The sequence below is a fragment of the Anopheles merus genome, chromosome X, assembly GCF_017562075.2.
Source record: "Anopheles merus strain MAF chromosome X, AmerM5.1, whole genome shotgun sequence".
In the NCBI taxonomy this organism is placed as follows: Eukaryota; Metazoa; Arthropoda; class Insecta; order Diptera; family Culicidae; genus Anopheles; species Anopheles merus.
This window is the reverse complement of record NC_054081.1, coordinates 1,470,606-1,492,524: the sequence shown is the minus strand read 5'-3', so window position 1 is coordinate 1,492,524 and position 21,919 is coordinate 1,470,606. Positions and strand designations below refer to the sequence as shown.

Sequence of the window (21,919 nt, the reverse complement as noted above, 5' to 3'; positions counted from 1 at the left end):
TCCACATCTGATAATACGAATAATAATGGAACCTATGCAAGTCTATATTTTTGGTACTACTTTTTTGTTATCCAGTTTAAACTCCGGCTGGACAAGTACAAGAGGTGACCTGTAATTTGGAGCCACTTGTGACTTGTGTGCATGTGATAAAAAATGAACCTCAATACGAAGAGCATGGAAACCTATTCTGATTGATACAGACATCTCGGGGAATCAAGATCATGTAAAAAACTTCCATCTTATAACTCCAAAAAGAATCTAATTTATTCATCTGAATCTTGTGGAATATGTTCAACATTTTGGGTCTCAAATATCTCAAATATCATACATTCCAGCTGGGATTCAGTTTCTTGTTTGGATTATGTAATATGGTGTTGATGTGTTGCTTGTCTCTCTGATAACCAAAAACAGATTCAGTGAACAAACGAGGAGTTATTTTGCCTTTCGGTCCTGACTAAAGATGCGTCAGCTAGCTTGATGTCGCAGAGAACGCCATAACGGATATCCCATGATCATCAGTTCGTGACAGTATTGTTTATCTAAACCAAACAAGAGCTGTTGCTGTGAATACGATACGATGGATGTCATCTTTTCAAGAGTCAGAAGGGTCTATCGTCTACAAGACAACCATGGTATCATCTGACGAGTCGGAAAAGTCGGGAGGAGGCTGATCTGCATAGCCGTTCTCAGCTGATGCAATGGAATGAGTGGAAAGAGTACGTTACTGTACATCTTTTTAATTCCTACACTAGAATCAGGGATGTTTTAGAAAGAAAGAAAAACACAATAATCCACCACCAGGTTAGTCGTTGTGGATATATTTAGTTTCTGCAGTTTTTGACTTTGCATTTTCTTTTACCACATAGCTTACGAGTTACTTTAGCGATGCATTAGTAGTGTTTTGTTTTAAATAGGACCCTTTTGTAACCTGTCGGTCGCTCTCTCGTTCTCATTCTATCGTTTTAACCCATCTTCTGCACACAAACACACACAGACACACACACACAAACAAGCTGAAACCAACTTCGGTACAGCTTTGACGGCCTGTTTCCATTAATACTCGATCACATTTAATCTTTTTTTTCTGCAGTAACTGCACCTAATCGGCGCGTGTTTATGTGTGTCTGCGTATGTGGGTTTGTTTGTACGTAAAGAGATAACAATATTTTGAGTCCAATGTGTGTATCTTACTGTACCGTCCAACTCCACCCCGTTTTTACTAACTGCTGCGCTACTGCTGCTGAAATCTGATATTCTGTAAAAGTCAAACCGGTGCGGGATGAACGGTTTAAAGAGCGCGTCGGTAGCACAGTTTAAAAACGACGTTTTAATTTACCCACGGCCATTCGTCGGGCAATGGAGGCTTCGTCCGTTAGTTAGGTAAACTTCTGGTCGATTGATTAGTTAAATGTGATTTCTTTTTGTTTAGACACAAATGCTGATTGTATGTGATGTATCCGTGTACGATCAAACTGCTCGAAAACTGCTCGAAACCCATAGTAATCCGCGCAATCCGCGCAGAATCGCGCGCTAATCTGCTTAGTTTGGTGAGTATTTCTGCAATAGTTCTTGCTTTTTATTTTTCATACTTTTTCACCGTCCTGCCTACCAGGGAGCTCCAGGATTTTGGAGGAACCAGGGCGTGGGGAAGGGGTTGGTCCTATTGCTTTTTTTCTGACACAGCGCACAGTTGCGATAGCATTGCCATTGTGTTACGACCACAACAATTACTACAATTACAATTAAACCCCGCCTCCCCTGCGCGATGTAAAAATCCTGCGCTTGAACTGCTCGGTTATGGTAAAGCTGCCAACATGGCGGCATTGGATGCCACAACCGACACTACACTTAGGCGTACACTGACACAAACACATATACGCAATACAGTTGTGATGTTATCGTCATTGCTACTAAAGAGTACTTCTTAAAACGGTATCCCACGTGGCGCTGTTTTGTCACGCCTTCTGACCTCCCACCTCCCAAGGTTCGTATAAAGGTTGTGATGTTAATGCAAAGGTAACCACACAAACACAAACACACAGACACAGTTCCAATCACATTTTCACTGACTATAAGCGTCTTCTTGCTAGTGTTATTAAACGTTCGATTAATATTTAACAAAATAAAACGCAACATTTTGCCTTTCCATCTTCTAGACACCAATGATTTCCCTATCTTTCTCTCTCTCTCTTTCTCTCTCGCTCTCCGACTTTCGCTCTCTTTGATATGCATTCCTTTCCTCTTCTGGTCGCGCAATGTGCTAGGAGCACGCTTCCTCGCTAATGTGTTTTGTGTGGTAGGGGACACGTAACGCGTGAACGGGAATGATAAATATCGTGTGCACCATATGTATGTATACATGTATATATATTATATTCAAATGTAAATCGTCCTAATAACCGTAATAACGTTTCTCTCTCTCTCTCTCTTTCTTGCTTCTGTTCCGCGTGCCGTAAATACAGGAGAGACGAAACGAAGAAACAAGAAACGCAACGAACGAAAATCCCTCGTTCCCTACCGCTTTCGATCACAGCGCCACTTGTGTGTCGTGACAGGTCCTTTTCGTTTTGTTTTAAAAATATAAAAATATAGTAGATAAATATTTTATACGTTTAATGTGGTGTATATCTATGTAGTTGTAGCGTATATACGTAACAGCAATGGCATTTAATAGTTAAAACACAAAACAAAAAAAAAAACGCACGTACGAAGCCTTAACCAGCTACTACCACCATCATCGTTCGTTTTGGCAAGAATAGAATAGATTGAAATCTTTACAGGCGACGAGTAAAAAACGGTTCAACAGTGGCGGTGCACACACACACACACACACGCACACCCAACTCGACTAATATCCATTTTCCGCCCGCCAGTTTAAAATAATCCCGGCCTGGGGATCTCATAAATTATTAAGCAAAAACGATTAAACGCAACGAAACTATGTACAACACGGTTGGCACGTCCGGGACCGGCGGCGAAAGGGCGAGGTTGATCTTTACCCTTGTCCTTTTTGCCGCCGATCCCCCCCCCCGCCTTCCTCCCACTCCATTTTCTTTTCCTATCGCTCGCGCTTCCAGCGACGCTATAATATCGAGAAATCGATTCTTAAACTAAATATTGCAAATAAAAAAACGATTAAGTTTAACCTGTGTTACAGAGCAAGATTCGCACTTTTGTTTGTTTTTCTTCCTTTTTCCTCTGATTTGTTCTTCTCCCTATGGAGCCCTTTTCCGTATGAAATCCATCCTAATGCACACGCATCTCCCCTTTTTTCCGCAAGGGACTAGAAAAAGTTGGGTTCGTGCGCGTACGCAGCAAGCACACGCCCCCCAACACAGCGCAAGGAAGTAAGTTAAAGTATAATTAGTCCAAAGAGAGAAGGCACGTACGTAGTATCCTTGGGTTGTTGTTGTTTTAGTGTTCCTGTTGTTTTTGTTGTTGCTGTTGTTTGGCGCGTTTTGTTTACTATCCCCAGACGCTTCTATCATCTGTCGGGAGACCTTCCCCGCACGCTCTGTCTACCTTCATTAATAGCAAATCCGTGGCAAATAACAAATACAAAAAAACAAAAACAGACATCCTGAATCGGTAGTGGTGTCGAAGCGCTTCTACTTTAGTGACAGATAGTGGAACTAACACAGATAGTGTAACTGTCAGCTGACAGAGCACGACAAAGATCGCGACAGTGACACAAGTAACATATGCAAGCGCTGCACTACTATTCCTTTGTTCGTTTGCAGGCACACCCAGGAAGCGACACAGACAGACACACACACAACAAGAAGGAATGCAGGTGTGGTGTGGTAGGCAGGGTGAAACGCAATGTCCTCGTGACGTACCACTGTGTATGTTTTGTAAAGGATGGAGGATAGTCGGCGTAGATGATTGGTCAGCTGCATTGAGAAACCATTTCGTGAAGCTTCTTGTCGAGTCTTCACTGGATGAGGAGCCATTGTTATGGACAAAATGTCTACGCCACAGCCTCTACTATATTGCCGTGCGGCTCGTTCTGTACGTCGTAGCGAACTCGTAAAGTCCTTGTCAAACTAGCGTCATCGTAAGCGCGCGTGTGTACACCCTTCGTATTTGCTTGTAGCTTGTGCATCCGTTTACATTAGTGCAGTGCAGTACTCGTCCCACTGCTGTCCGTTCGAGACCGTAGAGATTAATGATCAGCGGTTTCTTACCTACACCTTTCGTCCACTGGACGTCGCTTTCTCGACCTAGCCTAGAGGAGTTTGCTTTTGCGCACCCGTTTGCGTTGATGCGGTTGTACCTTCAATTTCGTTTTAGCTATTATCCTTTGCCTACTAGCTATTTCTGTTGCTTTCCGCGGCTGTTTGCGCTCGCGCAGTTAAAAAACAAAAAACAATATCGTTTCGATGTACCAGACACATCGCTGCCCTTGCCATTCGTCAGCACCCTCCTCCTCCCCGGCAATAGTATGTAAATGACTAATAAAAAAGCAATGGCGCCATTGTGCTCAGACGGGATCTATATCTAGTTCTGGTGGTCCCAGTAGGTCCGGTTTCTTGCCAACCAGCAGGTACACTTCCATATGGTCCTTGCCCTTCACGTACACCTTCCCCCGCGGCTCGAAGTCGTACCGCTCGCCGAGCACCGGTATGCAGTCGGCCCCGACCTGCACCCGGCCCGCCACGCCCGTCGAGTCCATCCGGCTCGCCACGTTGACCGCGTCGCCCCAGATGTCGTAGTACAGCTTGCTCGTGCCGATCACGCCCGCCGTCACGTCGCCAAAGTTGTAGCCGACGCGCATGATCAGGTTAAACTCGAGCAGATCGCGGTTGAACGACTCCACCACCTGCTGCATGGCCAGCGCAAAGTCGAGCAGCGTGTACAGATGCTCGTACGTTTCCCCCCGGCTGCTCGGGTCGAGCCCGGACGCCGCCATGAACGTGCTGCCGATCGTTTTGATCTTCTCCACGCAGCGGAACTCGGGCCGGGCCAGCAGCTCGTCGAAGTCGCCGATCAGCTCGTTCAGCACGCGCAGATACTCCTTGCCGCCGAGGTACGATTCGTCGTACATCTCGTTGAAGTTGACGATGCTCGCGAAGATGATGCCGATGTTGTGGTGGTTCTCCGAGTACTTGGCCGTGTTCTTCAGCTGCTCCGCCACGTGCTTCGGGATGATGTTGTGCAGCAGCATGTCCGCCTGGTTCTTCATGTTCTGCACCCGGATCTTGTCCTGGTTGGCCACCGCGCTGCCGTGAAAGCTGAGCCGGTAGCCGATCTCGAACTCCCGGTTGAGGAACCAGACGAGCACGAGCAGCAGCAGCAGATCGACGTAAATCTCCACCCGGTAGTTGTTGAACCAATCGAACTGTGCGCGATGCAGCATTTCGTTACCGCCGCCGCCGTCGCCGCCACCGCCCGCAGCGAGCAGTGCCGTCCCGTTCGCACCGAGGGTCGTCGCCGCCGCGGCCGCCGCCGCCGTGGCCACCTCCAGTGCCTGCAGCTCCACCATATGGCCGACGGCAATGCCGACAAAGGCGGCGGACGTGATGCAGGCCATCGCGTTGCGCATCCACCAGTTCAGCTGCGTAAAGTTGCAGAAGTGCACGATGCAGATGTACATCAGGAAGCCGTAGTGGAACTCAAACACCCGGAACTTGGTCACGTCCATCATCGCGAAGTTGGAGAGGATCGAGATGACGGGCAGGGACATCAGGATGCCGCCGCAGATGTGCCACGGGTACCAGGCGGAGGCGAGCTGCAGCAGGCAGTCGTAGCAGCTGCGGGTGGCGACCGGGCGCGACCGCCGCACCGTCGGTTTGCGCGTCCGCCGGCACACCTGCTTGGTGCAGATGAACAGCGCGAACAGCTGCACCGTGCTGAAGAAGACGAAGATGCACACCCACACCTTGTACGACTCGAGATAGACCGAGGGCGAGAGCAGAAAGAGCGAGGTCGAGGTCGCCAGGTAGACGACGAACGACACGAGCATGTCGATGTAGGTGTTGTACTTCGGGGTGGCGAGCGTGGGCGGGCTGCCGCCCTCGAGCAGGTCGCCGCCCTCGCTGCCGAACCGGTGCGCCTTCGACCGGAACTCCTGCTCCATGGGGCGCGACTTGAAGCGCAGCGAGATGGGCAGGAGCGGCGGCTTCACCAGGTAGCTGCGCTGGGAGCGGGCATTGTCGCGCACGCACCGGATCAGCTGCAGGTCGGACTGCTTGCGCAGCTGCTGGAGGCAGGCGGCCAGCGGGTCCGGATGGGGCTCTTTCAGCCCCATGCAGCACCGGGAACCGGGAGCGGCGACGCCGGTGCCGCCGCTGTTGGCAGCCGTGGCGATGGGTGCGGGGCGCATACTGCCGTTCGGTTTGTGGGCGGGCGGGACACCCGCCGCCGACGTCACGATCGCCCCGGACAGGCTGGACTGGGAGCTGGTGAAGTAGCCGGAGACGCGATGCACCGACAGCGCCACCGTCTGGCTCATGAGCATGAGCTGGTGCTGGATGCTGGACCGGCGGCTGTTCGACCGGATGCCCGAGTCCTTGCGGGACGTCGCCGACGGCGAGAGGCTCGCGCCGTCCGCTCCGAGTAGTCGCGAGGAGCTCGGGCACACCACGACCGAACCGTGCCGGACGTGCTGGTGCGCCTCGCTGCACGTGTGATGGTGCGTGGTGGTGATGGTGGAGCTGCGGGGTCGCCCGAACGTGCCACTGTTGCTGCCCCCGGGCGCACCCGCCGACAGCGCTATCTCGTGGATGATGGACGAGCGGTCCGCCTGGGAGCGGTAGCTGCCGGTGCGGGCGAACGGCGAAATGTCGCTGCGCGACTGCGAAATGTACGACCGCACGTCGATGATCTCGTCAAACACGGAGCCTTGGCTGGCGTGCGGATTCTCCCCCGACGTTGGTCCCTTGCCACAGTCACGGGACCGCGCCGCGCTGCAGCTGCCGCTCGCGGTCGGTGCGCTGGATGCTGGCGGGGCGGTACCGCCATTGGCGACGTCGAGCGTGTGGCAGCTCGGGCGCGGCGTCACGATCACGATCGGCACGTGCTGGTAGCACCCGTTGGTGATGTTCTGGTTATTGCTGGCGCTATTGCTGCTGCTGCTGCCCATCCGCTCTATACATGGCACATCGTCGTCACAGCTCTTGCTACTATCACAGATTCTGCCGCAGTCCGGTTCGGGCGCGCCGACCTTCAGCACCTTGCCCGGTGGCTTGCGCTGCGCCGCGCCCACCTCACCTCCTCCCTCCTGCTTTCTTCGCTCGTTCAGCATCGCCAGCGTCGTGGGCGGCGCCTCCTGCGTCATCGATTGGCGCGGGCTGGCCGGTGATCGCGCCCTGCCACGACCCGCACCTCCACTCATTCCCACCAGCTCGTCATCCTCGTTGCAGCCACCGCCACCGCCTCGGTCGTCGTCGTCGTCGTCGGAATCGAAACCGTTTGAGATCGATTTGGTGCTGATGATGATTTTCGGCTTCTCGACCACCGGCGGCGGGGCGGGCGGGGTGCGGCCCGCGTTCAGCAGCCGCCCGCCGCCGTCCCCCTTGCTGACCGCCGACCGCAGGAACTTGGTCATCTTGGTGAGGGACGCGATGCGGGGCCGCGGCGTCGAGACGGGGGACGCGTGCAGCGAGGAGAAAAAGACGGGCCCGGCCGGGGAGGCGGGCGGGACGGCCGGCTGGATGCTGGACAGGTTGGTGGCGCTGCGCGACAGGCACGAGCTTTCCGGGTGCTCCTCGCTGGTCGCGTAGTCGCGCAGCTCGTCCAGCGGCGACGGGGACGACGCGCCGAGCAGGTTCAGGTCGACCGGCAGCCCGATGCTGGACAGCCCCTCGGTGATCGAGCCGACCAGGTCCAACCTTTTGCCGAGCACGAAGTACGTCCGGTGGCCTGCGGGCGGCGGTTTGAGAAACGAAAGGAACGGCATCAGTGATTTTTTTTCGATGGGAGATGATGACGCTGGGCCAATGTCAACTATCTTACCGTCCACCTCCTCGCCCTCCTCGATGATGTAGGAATCGCCCAGGAAGCCGCAGGTTTCCTCCGACACGTGCACCTGGTCCGGTTTTCCACTCGACTCCATGCTGTGCGTGATTGGGGAACAAATAAAGATAAAAATTAGTTTCCAGTCCTTTTAAGGGTTTAAGCGAGAGTTGTTTGGGCGCTTTATGAAATCGTATAAGCCAATATGCAAGGCAGTGATGCATCAAAAAGGTTGTCTTTGTTATTTTTTTTATTGAGAGTTCAGTTCTCGGACCTACCCATTAGCGATTCCGAGTTCGGAATCAATTCCGATACCGATTCCGTTGCTGGAATCGATTCCGGAGCCGAATCCATAGTCGAATCCGGATTCGATTCCGCAATTGGAAACGGATTGGGAATCAGAATCGGCCCCGGAATCGGAATCAACCTGGGAATCGCAATTTGCTCCGGAAACGGAATTGGAATTGACTCCGGAATAAGAATTCAATCCAGGAATCTCCATTAGAATGGATCGTTTACAAGTAAATTTGGATTCCTTGCGGCTATCCATACGTAGCACCATTGGTCCCAAACTCTTATGAAGATGCCGGAACTGATTCCGATTTCGGACCTAAATCTGATTCCGGAGCCGATTTCAAGTCTGGACGAGATTACGATCCCGGAACCGATTCCAGGGTCAATTCCGGAGCCAATTTCGGAGCCAAATCCGGAGCCGATTCCGGAGCCGATTCCCGACCCGTTTCGGAACCGATTCTGATTCCGGAGTCGATTTTGGAACCAATTCCAGAGCCGATTCCGGAGCTGATTCCGTCTCGGAGGCCATTCCGATTCCGGAGCCAATTTCAGAGCCGATTCTGGAGCCAGTTCCGATTCCGAAGCCGATTTCAAATCCGGACAAGATTCCGATTCCGAAACCGATTCTGATTCCAGAGTCGATTCCGGAGCCAATTTCGGAGGCGATTCCGGAGCCGATTCCAGAGCCGATTCTGGTACCAATTCTGGAACCAATTCCGGAATGACATCCGATTCCGAAATCGATTCCAAAAACTTATTCCAAACCTGCCGATTCCGGTACCGATTCCGGAACCAATTCCGGAACCATATCCGAATCTTAGCAAACTTACCGGTTAGCAAGCGTGACGTCGTTGCTCCACACGTCGAACTTGACCCGCTTGGTGCCGACGATCCCGCACAGTACCGTGCCGGTATGCACACCGACCCGCATCTTGATGCCCTCGTTCCGCTGCGCATCGAACACCCGTATCGACTCGATCATGCCGAGCCCCATCTCGACGCAGCAGATCGCGTGGTCCGGGCGGGGCTCGGGACACCCCGACACGCAGTAGTAGCAGTCGCCGAGCGTCGATATCTTCTCGCACCCGTTCACCAGGCACAGGTCGTCGAACCGCTCGAACAGATCGTTCAGTATCTCGACCAGCTGTTCCGCCGTCTTGGTCGACGACATGCGCGTAAAGCCGACAATGTCCGCGAACAGTATGCTCACGTTCTCCATCCGGTTCATGTGGAACGGGCGGAACAGCGACTTGAGGTCGGACGGTGTCGTGCGGCGCCCGCCCGGCGCCGGATACTGGTCGAAGCTCGTGCCCTTCGGCACGCTGCCGCTCTCCTTCAGCAGCAGATCGGCCACCTTCGGCGGCATCATCGAGTGGATCATCTTCTCCTTCAGCTGCTTCTCCATCTCGAGCTGCCGGCGGACGAGCAGGTTCTGGCCGACCTTCATGAACGTGCCGCGCATCCGCACCACCGTCATGATCAGTATCTGGATGCCGATCAGGTGCACGCACAGCTGGATCAGCACCCGGATCAGCACGATCTTGTACACGAACGAGTCGCCCGTCTGGTGGTGGTGGGGGTGGTGTTGGTGGTGCTGCTGCTGCCGCTGGTCGGACCCGGCGAGCGCCACCTCCTCGGCGAGCAGCCGGGCCGCGGTGGTGATGCCGGCGGCGAGCGGCGACACGGTCGGCTGGCCGCCCGGCCGCGAGTTGTAGTCGTAGTGCGTCTGGTGCAGAAACGAGAGCACCTCGAAGCAGACCGAGTACGCCATGGTGATGGTGCAGCAGAGCCACAGCGGCAGCGGGATGATGGTGTAGATCAGCATCACGATCTCGATGCAGATGGAAAAGTGGCCGAGCGGGCTGAGCGCTTCGCGCGTCAGCAGCAGCAGGCAGAGGGAAAACAGGCAGAGCAGCACGGCGCAGCAGGAGGAGAGCAGGTGCGTGTGGGCCCGGTACAGGTCGGTGCGCGTCACCCACAGGCCGGCGAGCGCGAACAGAAAGATCAGCCCGATCGACACGGTCAGCAGGGTGAAGCTGGTCGGGCCCCCGTCGAACAGGAAGTAGAGCAGCCACACGAGCGAGCAGAGCAGGATGTAGAAGAGCGCAAAGCTGAAAGCAAGAGAGAGAGAGAGAGAGAGAGGGGAAGGGAGGCCATGCAGAGTGGCGATGCGTGGGGTGGATGCTGGGGCGCGAGCTTACCGAAACTTGAGGCGCAGCTGGGGAAACACGCTCGCCTGGTACTGGCCCTCGAGCACCGGCGAGTCGAAGCGCGGATCGCACCAGGACCTGGGGGCGGCCCGCTCGAACGCGACCGGCAGCATCACGCTGCAGCACGAGTGGCGTCGCCCGGTTTGGCTCAGATAGGACTGGATGTACGGCGCGAGCGAGATCTGGATGTCCTCCACCGAGCCCTTCTGGCTTTCCGTCAGCACCGGGGGCATGGTCGTGAACGAGGTCGACGTACGATAGTTGGAGGCCGTCTAGCGCAGATAACGCATGGTTGGTCGCGAGCATGGAAAAGGATAGAAAGAAACAAAAGGTCCCAAAAATAGATTAGAGAGGTTTTTTTTTGCTACGTCATTGTGGAGGCGCAGGTAGGTGTAGATGTCTGCAGAGCCGATTATACATTCCCTTCGCTTGGAACCTGCAATTAGATTGGAGTAGTGGTGGGAGCTCGGAATCGAACCTACCCGTTTCCGATTCCGGTTCGTAAACAATTCCAGAGCCGATTCCGATGCTGGTTTCGATTCCGTATCCGGAGGCGATTCCGGAGTTGACTCCGGATCCGATTCCTGGAATTGGATTGTGAATACTGATTCTGGAGCCAATTTCTGAAGTTGAATCCGGAAACGGAACCGGAATCGGAACAGGTACCGGAATCAGAATCGGCTCCAGAATTGGAATCGACCTGGGAATCGCAATTTTTTCTCGTAACAGTTTCATAATTGACTCCAGAATTCGAATTAGCTTCAGAATAAGAATCAGTTCTTGAATTGAAATAAGAAGTTTCCGTAGTGAAATCAGTCCGGGAATCTCCATGAGAATGAATCGCTTACAATAGTGTTGGGTTTTATGTTGTGAGCATTCATATAAATCTTCAGGGATGAGTGATTCGAATCTCGAATCGAATCTCCAAGGATCTATGAATTTCTAACGACTCTTGAATCTTTAAACATTCATGATTCTCTATATATTCATGAATCTCCAAGAATTCATTAATCTCTTCTCATGAATCTTCCAAGATGCATGTGTCCATTAAGATTCATGCATCTCCAGGGATCTATGAAGCTTTAGAGATGTATCATTTTAAAAATATTGAATTTGCTCGATCCCATACAGTGGAACAGTGGTTAACTCACACGATCTAACAACATGCCTGTCGTGGGTTCAAGCATTGCATATGTCGTCATCCCGAAACTAAACAAACCATCCGGCTGTGTTATACATGCCAAGAAGTCTCGAAAGCCTATATAGGCTGGCATGACCACAGAAGAAGAATAATAAGAGGCTCAAGCTCTATGAATCTTTGGGGATTTATGAATCCTTAGAGATTCGGTCTCATAGTACAGTCGTCAACTCGTACAACTTAACAACATGCACGCCATGGGTTCAAGACCCAAATGGACCGTGCCGCCATACGTTGGACTGACTATCCTGCTATGGGGGGATCAATAAGGCACTGAAAGCCAAGCCCACAAATAGTGGTACAGGCAGGCCTTGACCAACACCGGTTGTTGAGCCAAAAAGAAAGAAAAAGAGATTCGTAAATCATTCAAGATGTATTAATCTGTCGAGATTCGTGAATCTTTCGAGAGTGATGAATCTTTCCAATCGATTCTGATTCAGATTCAGATTCATTGAATAATTTCAAAGATTCATTTGGATTCATGAATTTGAATCAGATTTACCCAACACTAGTTTACAAATAAATTTTGATTATATGTGGCTATCAATACGTAGCCTTCCGGAATCAATTCTGGAGCCAATTCCGATTCTGGAGCCGATTCCAATTTTGGAGCTGATTCCGGAACTGTCTTCGGACCGATTAACCGCAATCGATTCCAGTAATTGTCGGAGCTAGCCGGAATCGATTTCGAGTAAAACTTCATTTTTCCCATCACTAGATTGGAGTTGCCCCTTTTTGGAAGGTTTCCCCGCTTACAGACTCGAACCTAATCGTCGTCGTCGGTCTGGTTCCTCCTCGTGCCATCTAATCTGTCTGACGCCCTTGGCGCAGTCAGTCTGATCACGACTGGCTTGCCCTGAACCAAACAGACACACACACACGCACATGCAGACACACTCAGAATTACTCGGCAGTTCGGCGGTGCGAAATGCAACCCGTTTTTCGTCGCCTTGCGCCTGTCTGCTCTGGCGTGCCTATTTACGTGCAACATATTCACATGACCCACAAGCAGCCACCACCACCACCATGGTGACGTGCAAAAGAATATAATGCTGAGCAAACGCGCCGCGCAGCGACCAGAACCCGTCCCCGGGGGTCGGAACGGGACGGGCAGGAGCCAGCGCAGATCAAATGTTTGCTTATCACCATCGGCAATGAGAAAATTCCAACCCCGCCATCCCTGGGACGGGGTGACTGAAGACACCAAAGCTGGCGCTTCTTTCTCACCCGCTTTTGTTTGGGGGTAGCAGGGAGGGCTGGTGGCTGGTTTGCGATAATACACACGGTCGCCCCATCCGTCCCCTGGAGACTCCCTGGAGCATGAGGGCGCGAGAAACGATATCGTGGGTTTGTTTTAATTTTATCGCCCTTCGCGCCTCCGCCCTCGTCCCGCCACCTGCACACTACCGTCACATTCCACATTGGACCTACCGCCCCCACCCGGTAAGCGCCATCCGGCCACACACACCACGCACCTCAGCCCCATCAAGATAACGGGGTAAAGGGAGGAGGGGTTGGTTGGAAGGATGATAAAAGAGGATGGTTTGGTCTATATTTCGCTCTATCGCCTTCGTGTATCATGCTTTTCGATATAACACATCCTGTGCCACCCTCCTGCACCCTCCACTTCCCTCTCCCACCCATTGGACTAGTTTTCTCTTGCGCCCCGGGGGGTTTTCTTTGTCTCGTAAACAAAATATAATAATTGTAACTTGCTTCGTCAGCTCCAAAACACACACACACACACACACTCACGCGAGAGAGAGAGAAAGACGGAGAGAGAGAGAGAGAGGGCACCAGGGCCGGCCGCCGGTCACTGGATGCACCCCGCGACTGAACGACGCGCGGAACGACTGCTGCCAAGCACCCGTGCGCACCCGGGGGCCATCGCGCAAAAACTGCACCGCCTGGCGGCGGCGTGGCAAATAACGACGTTGTCCGTGGCGTGATTTGCAGTGTGTGTGCGCCGCGGCGGCGTCCGTTGGTGTTTCGGTGCAAATTTCCGCCCGGGCTGGTAATTTATCTCGCACACAGAGCGTGGCGCAGCGCATAACTGGACACAAGGTGCGCCGCCGCCGCCGCCGCCCCCCGCAGCCACCCACCATCTGCTCTGCTAAACCCGCAAGCACGCGCAAACCATAATTGACTCTAAAAGATACACAAATGCTTTATCTTTCCCGGGGCCGTCCATTTGCCCCAAGGAGCACACCACGACGGGGCACGATAAGAAAGGGGCTTCTTGGCGAGCGTCACCGGACGCAGAGGGTGAAAAAAAGGACGGTTTCTGTGCACCGAACAGTGTCACATGCAGTGCGCGAGTTTGGCCCGAGATGGGAAGATTTTAGGATTATGAAGCTGTAATGTGCCTTTTTAACGGTGATTCGGGCTTTGTTTATGCTACAAAGTAAATGCTACAATGCCAAATGCACTAGTTGCACATAATGAATTGCTTCCACAGAGACACTCGATGCCGCCAAGCAACAGACTGTGCACGATGGCTGCTGTGTGACTCTGGCTGTCTTTTAATTTAAATGTTTAGACATTTTGCGATGGCGCAATACGCACCGTCCGCCAAGATTTAGTACAATATTACGCGCGCTTGCACCAAGGACCCTCCCAAAAAAAACTACCCAGAGGGAAGCAAACATTATGCTGCACGTGTGCGCGAGTTTGATTTCAAGCCAATCAGATAATTATCAGCGATTGCGCAAGGCAAGTAGCGGACCGGCACACTTCTTGCATACTGAACAATGCTTGCTTCGCCCCTCAAACTTGGCGCTGCATCCCTGTACGGACACGGGATGAATTATAATCATGCACAATTTTAGCTTCACCGTCCAACGAAATTGCCCAAAATGATAGAAAATAGAGTCCGCTAGATTGCCCAATTGAGACGAAGGTTCGTATCGTATAAACTTCCTCTTGCTGATATTTCATTAGAAATCATTGACAAGTACAGTAGTGATGTGAGCTTTTGGACCGCACCCATGGCTCCGATCCGACTTCGGCTTTTGTTAGCCCGATTCTGACTCCGCAAAATCCGAACCACTAGTTCCGCCCGGAGTCGGAGTCGTCCGGAGTTGTACAGAGTCGGAGTCCTTCCGAGTCGACTGGAGTCATCTGGAGTCGTCTGGAGTCGACCGGAGTTGTCCGGAATTACACGGAGTCGGAGTCGTCCGCTGTCGTCTGGAGTCATCCAGAGTCGTTTGGAGTCGTCTGTACACGTTTGGGGTCAGAGACGTCCGGAGTCGTTAGGGGTCGGAGTCATCCGGAGTTGATAGAAGTCGTCTAGAGTCGATCAGAGTCAACATAAGCCGTCCGGTGCAATGTTTTTATGATCAGACATTTCATTTTGTTGCATTTTATCTTTCATTTTGCCCGTGCACTGCGTACACAGGCCTTTGATTCGTAGGCCGACTCCGGACGACTCCGACTTCGAATGACTCAGAACGACTCCGACTTCGAATGACTCAGAACGACTCCGACACCGAATGACTCCGGACGACTCTAACTCGGAACGACTCTGACTCCAAACAACTCTAACCGATTCCAGAAGACTCCAGATGACTCAGGACGATTCCGACTCCGAATGACTCCGAACGACTCCGTACGACTCCAGATGACTCCGATCGATTCCGGACGACTCCAGATGACTCTGAACGACTCCAGATGACTCCGAACGACTCCAGACGACTCCGAACGACTCCAGACGACTCTGACTCAGAACGACTCCGGACAAATGCGAACGACTTCGACTCCGAATGACTCCGAACGACTCCGTACGACTCTGATTCCGAACGACTCCAGACAAATCTGAACGACTCTGACTCCGAACGATCCCGGACAAATCCGAAAGACTCCGATAGACTCCAACCGATTCCGGACGACTCCGGACGACTCCAGATGACTCCGGACGACTCTAACTCCGAATAACTCTAAACGACTCCGGATGACTCCGGACGAATCTGACTCGGAACGACTCTGACTCCGAACGACTCCGAACAAATCCGAACGACTCCAGATGACTCACGACGACTCTGACTCCAAATGACTCCGAAAGACTCCGGAGGACTCCGGACGAATCTGACTCGGAACGACTCTGACTCCGGACGACTCTAACTCCGAACGACTCCGAACAAATCCGAACGACTCCGATCGACTTCGGACGACCCTGGACGACCTACCTTCCAGATCGGTTCCGAAATTATCGGTATTTTTGCCAACTTTACCCATCACTAAGTTACAGTGAAGTCTAGCTAAGCTTCATGGGACAGCTTACGAAGAATTCCATCTAAGGGGAAATCAACCAACGTTTAGCTATGCCGCAAAGCAATTGCAAATATGGTCTCCTTTGAGGACAAAACAAAACATTTATACAAAAAGTGTCATTCAAAAATTCACTCAATCGCGTTGAGTTTAGAGAAATTCGTCTTAGGGAGACGTTAATCTTGCAGAGAGAAACACTGTGATGGAATATGACGGGACTTTCGCTAGGTGTTTATCTCAAAGAAACAATTCATCGTGAAGAGACTACACCTTGAAGAGATCTCATGAACGGGGTTGCTGCCGAAAAAAAAAGCTTAACAGAGCTCTTTAATGCACAGACCAATTATTATTTCCAAATCTTTTTCTTCCTATTGAGATTGGCTCGAAAGAACCTGAACGCATTGTAGAATCTTTTTTTTTTGGTGTCAGACTTCAAATGCATGACACATAACGACATCCAACGTCACACGTTTTTCTGTACCGTACGAGCAAAATAATGAAATAAATAAACACCATTACAACCATAGCTTCCGCTGCCCGCTTTGTCACTACCATCCGATCAGAACGCGGTTTGAGCATTAGACATGAGCGAAATTGATCTGTTTGTCTGCCAACAAGTAGCACCGGAATCGGGCAGCGGCTAGGGGTTGCAGGTGGGGTCGGGCAGGATGATATTCCTCAGCCCCGGCATGCACACAGCACCAGGCCCAAAGGTGCTATTTTCGTGATCGGGGCCTGTACCATTCCTACACATACACACACACACACACACACACACACGTAGACTCACACCCAGATATAAGAAGTAATATATCAAGGGGTGGTACTTGCGAGGGAAGGGGTGCAAGGACAGCGGGAGATTGGTAATAGTGGCGGTGATTGGCATATGATTAGCACGCTCTTAACCACTCAACCCTCGCCGCGATCTATATCTGTTGTGGCGCCCCGGATGACGATCCCGCGCACTCGCACAAACACACACACACACACACACACACACACACACACACACACACGCACACAGACAGACAAGCCCCGCGCACTACCCTTTTTCTCTGTTTCGTTGGCCAGCGATCTAGCGCTACCGATCGGTTTTACTTACATCCGACATTATGGCTGATCGTTGGCGTGGCGAAGCTTTATCCTTTTGGCAATGTTTGAAATGGAGCGGCGCTCAAGGCTGATCGGCTGAGGTTGGGAATTCTTTTTTGTGTTCTTCGCTGCTTTATCTCCGGATCACGGCACGGCTCCTCTACAGTGCCACCGGGTCGCAGGATATGGTCCACGCTGGTCGCTGCTGGTGTCGCTGCTGGAGCAGTGTGTTTCGCCCGCGCTGGTCCGGACCCAATTCCGCTATCATGATGCAACAGATAAGCAGCAGCGCAGGGCAAGGGAGGAGGGGTTGAGGGGGGAGTTTGAATGTGACTCGTTCAGTGCTGGGTGTAGCTGAAATGAAAAAAAAAAAACAAAAAAGGGAATTAGTGATTTCAAAAATTAAAACAAATCATTGTACGCGGCTGATAGACTTCTTGCTTAAAAGTACCTTAAATCAAATTTTGCACTTTGTGTAAAACCCAGTACAGTAGGTGGAGGGTGTGAAACAGCATGTACTTACATGTACGATTGCTTGCAGCTAACTGCATTAGAGGGAGGAAGAAAAAAAACACCCTCGGGAAACCATACCTACTCCAAATTGCCCAAAACCAGTGCCACAGCACAACGACGGCAGGCGGAACGGAAAATGTCTCCAAAATAAATGCTTCCCTCCCCTTTTCCGTCCGCCCGCTTCCGTATCTGCAGCCTTCCCGGTTTCGAGTGATACGAAAACTCAATTAGAGACTCCCCCGTCCCCCTTCCCTCCCCAATAGCGCCACCCAACACAAGCACACACACACACACACACACACACACACACACACACACACACACACACACCCACAGCCCTCCGGGTTGGATGGTCCGAAGAAGCAAAGTTAAAGAAATAGCAGCAACAAAAATAAGCAAGCCACACATCACATGGCGCACTGTATGTTTTGCTGCTTGCTTCCGTGCGTCGCTTGCCTCCTCTCCCTCGCTCCCTCGCGTAAACGCTGTTTACTTTGTCGCGGTGCTGTATCTTTCGTGCCCGTTTTTCCGCGTGTGTAATCTCGCCTGCCCCGTGTCCGCTTCGTATTACGATTACGGCAACGGTTCCCGTTGATTCCGGGGGAGGGGGGCAAGCTCAGATAAGCTCCCCGTGGGACGGCGCTACGGCATTTGCTTGGCCGCCGATTCGAGGCCGAAAGCTGCAAGCGCTTGCCGGAAGCCGTGATGTCCACCGGGTGACTTTTGTCTCCACCGGCGATTCTCCGACGCTCCACAATGTGTCCGCAAGCGAGAAAGGAGAAGAGGAGCTGTTACAACTAGAAAGCAGTGCTGTAAAATAATCATGAGCATCACGAGATGTTCACCAACGAAAACAAGGACCATATCCATGGTAGCTTGATGCTCATTGCTGATACTCAATGAAAGTGTGTCAGGACATGCCGAACGCGACATGTGAATGCTTGAGCTTAGCATTCAACTCTTGGTCACGCAGTTGGTCACGTTTGGGACCACACGCCAAGTATATTCCAAGAATGACGTGATGATCACCGACAGATAATGTCACGACCAGGGCGACTCACCAAAAGTTGGTTGCACAAAATGTCACCAAGCGTGTGATGGTCGCTACCAACTGTTTGAGTCTCGCCTCTGATCATCACAGTAGAGCTCGTGACGCTGACATGATTTTGTTTTCGCCGGAATTTGTCATGACAATGTCAATGATATTTTGCAGAACTGATCTCAGTAAAAAAAAAGTCATGACATAGTGACTGACCAAGCGTTGGCGGCAAAAATGCCACGAAGCATGCATTGGTTACACCAATCGTTTTGAGCAACGCCTCTGGTTATCACAATTGAGTGTACGTGACGCTGACATGGATTTGGTTTCAGTCAGATTTTTTATGACATTCACAATGACATTTTTCAGCACTGCTAGAAAGGAAGAGTACATGTGGTTATCATCACACGCATTGTTTTGCCAGCCTACCAGCCTACCTTACTACGCGGTAGGGTCCTGTTTTTACTCCTTTTTTACACACACACACACACACACATACAGGCACACACAAGGCACACATACTTGCTGTGACAAGGAAGTGCATCTGCAGTGTGTGCAGGTGATGCAACCCGCATCGGTGGCACTGTGTGTGTGTTGTTGTTGTTGTGTAGAAATACTAATTGCAACCACCTGTGCAACCACACAATGCAGTACGCGTGTGTGTGTGTGTGTGTGCGGTGTGGTTTTGTCACGCTATTGCAGTGTAACCGGGCATCCGGGGACGGGTTAGACGGAGACGGAAGTTGGCTTTTTGTGCTGCGGTTGTGTTGATCGATGGTATCTCCCCACAGACACGCATACAGACACATCAGGGGATGATTGAGAGGCACAACAACGACACAACAACAACAACAACAAACTGGTTGATTGAGCTTGGAAGGGCGAAACGGGATGGTGTTCCCGTGCTTGTGTGTGTGTGTGTGTGTGTGTGTGTGTGTGTGTGTGTGTGTATGTGTGTGTGTGACTGTGTATGTGTGTGATAGTGTGTGTGTGTGTGTACGACAGGCGCGCATGCCATTGCGTCTCCCGACCTTCCTCTTTATTAGTATCACTTCCGCTTCTCGCGCCTCCTCCTCCCCTCCTCACACACGACCAAGTTCGGCGGGAAGCTGCGAAAAGGGAGTGAAGAGGTTCGGATGTATGTATGTATGTGTGTGTGTGTGTGTGTGTGTGTGTGTGTGTGTGTGTGTGTGTGTGTGTGTGTGTGTGTGTGTGTGTGTGTGTGTGTGTGTGTATGTATGTGTGTGTATGTATGTGTGTATGTGTGTGTGTATGTATGTGTGTGTGTGTGTATGTGTGTGATAGTGTGTGTGTGTGTGTGTGTATGTGTAGTAGGTGTTTTTGCTATCATTACCTTTTAATCGATAATACGCTCAAAAAACCGTCTTGTGGCTCCCGTGCGGCGCCACACCAACCAGTGGCCACGGCTGCGTGCGGTCGCACCGGGTTGCCGCTCCTGCTCCTGCTCCTCCTCGTCCTCCTGCTACAACTGCTGCTGCTGCTCGAACCGTCGGCTGATTGGGTTGGTCGATGGCGGCGGGACGTTTGTGTGGCGCTAATGTTTTGCTCTTCATCGGAACACCTTCCTCCGCGGAGGGAAGGAAGTAAAGGGGACAAGACAAGTCCTCGTGCGGTAATGCAGTGCGAGAGACAGAGGAGAGAGAGAGAGAGAGAGCGCGCGCGAACGACGGAGACCTTGTCGTTTTGCGTTGCGGTGCCACACGGGGGAGGTGGTTGATTGTAGTGTTGAAGCAACAAATGATTACCGCTCGCTTTGCTTCTCCCTGCCTGCCTACTCTGTTTCTTCCCTCCACACTCACACACACACACGCTGGCGCGCGTGCGGGCGCTCGCGGTCACTTGTGATCCGTTCCGACCACCCTCTCCACCCTTTGTCGCGGGGTGGTGGGAGGTTTCAATTATGGGCGGAGAGCCCCACAAACGGGCGGGATGCGATTGAACAGGTTGAGAGGAAGAAAGTGGAAGCGGGCACACACACACACACACGCGCGCGCTCTACCGAACCACCAAGCACAAAACACACATGTTCCCGCGGTCTGGGGTGGGGTTTTTCGTTGCGGAATTAGAGATAACAATTCCGGATCGGGGGGGTTGGATGGGGGAGCGGGTTAAGAAAAGCCAAACCTGGCCACACACGCACACTGGGAGACGGGGGTGGGGGATGGAGGGGGGACAGGGGTCTTCACTAATCGCTCCGGAGACGCTTGGGGCGCTGCAACTTTCGCTCTTGGCCCGAGAACAACAGACAACGCGCCACAAAGCGGGAGGCCACAACACACAACAGAGCCGCCCTTAACGAGACCAAACGAGCGAAAACGGTCAACTATTCCGCGCCTGCACGCACACACACACACACACACGGTAGGGGGGGTAGCAGCCACACACGGCACACACGCACACACAAACACGGGTGTAGGGGAGAATGCGCACGGCAAACAGTGCACTCACTACCTGTAGCCCTTCAGCTTCTGTTTCGTATGGGGCCCGCGAGAGTCGGTGGCCGTGGAGACCTTCGTCCACCGCCAGCACCTACCGTTTCGCTTTTCAAAAAACACCCAACGCCCCAGCGCTGGCGACACCAGCAGTGACAGCGGCACTGGCAGTGACAGCCATCGGGTCGTGATTTGGAGGCTTGAGAGGGTTTGCTCGCCTGTGTTCCCGTTTTTTCTCCGTTCTTTCTTTCTTTTCGGCCAACAACGGCCAAACACCGTTGCTTGATTGTAGATTGAGCTCGGCAAACACTGATTTACACTGCCCACGGAACGGTTGAGTGAAGGATCTGGTGCAAATTCAGGTGAAGGCAAAGGCCTGGCGGCACAGGCCTGGCAAGCAAAACAAACCCTCTCTGCGTGGATGCGTTTAGGCGGCATGGTTCGCTGCTCGACGGGAGCGCGGTACGTGTTTCGCTCGTTGCAGGAACTTTTGCGGGATGGAGGAAGACAATGCATAAAATCAGCTTAATTTATTATATTATTTATCAACTTTAAGTAGTGATGCTAATTTAAACAATCTGCGACTTAAATTAGTCTTGTTTAGCTGTGGTGCAAATAAAAAGTCATTCCGATCAGCTGTTTTTGGTTTCTGAGGGGTAGGAATATCGATGGTAAACGATAATTTCAAATAGTTTTTGAAATGTGTTTTTGTTTGTAATGAAAACAGTTTCTCTAGCACAAGAGCATCCTTTATTTCTCACATTTTATAGTTGAACTTGTTCGCTAAATCGTCATTAGTAGTTTCTACTAAATATAAATAATTTCTTCATAAGAAAAATATTCTGATCGTGAAGCGTTGCGGCAAGCGTTTTTGTTATGCGTTTCGGTAGCTGTCACT

The 21,919-nt window shown here is 51.9% G+C and overlaps 1 protein-coding gene across 4 annotated transcripts; it reads right to left on the bottom strand.

Moving 5' to 3' along the window:
• Window positions 1–802: 802 nt before the first annotated feature.
• Window positions 803–21,610, bottom strand: LOC121595522 (adenylate cyclase type 9). 4 transcript variants are annotated; one of them, XM_041919598.1, is made up of 6 exons: window positions 19,923–21,610; window positions 17,027–17,370; window positions 10,452–10,732; window positions 9,081–10,361; window positions 7,957–8,057; window positions 803–7,863 (listed from the first exon to the last, which is right to left on the bottom strand). In XM_041919598.1, the coding sequence occupies exons 2-6, from the start codon at window positions 17,033–17,035 to the stop codon at window positions 4,484–4,486; spliced, it is 5,052 nt and encodes a 1,683-aa protein (XP_041775532.1). In that variant the 5' UTR covers window positions 17,036–17,370; window positions 19,923–21,610; the 3' UTR covers window positions 803–4,483. The 4 variants fall into 4 exon arrangements, with proteins under 4 accessions (XP_041775532.1, XP_041775617.1, XP_041775781.1 ...); XM_041919683.1 differs by having other exon boundaries at window positions 21,123–21,610; XM_041919847.1 differs by lacking the exons at window positions 17,027–17,370; window positions 19,923–21,610 and adding exons at window positions 10,943–11,044; window positions 13,414–13,579.
• Window positions 21,611–21,919: the final 309 nt, after the last annotated feature.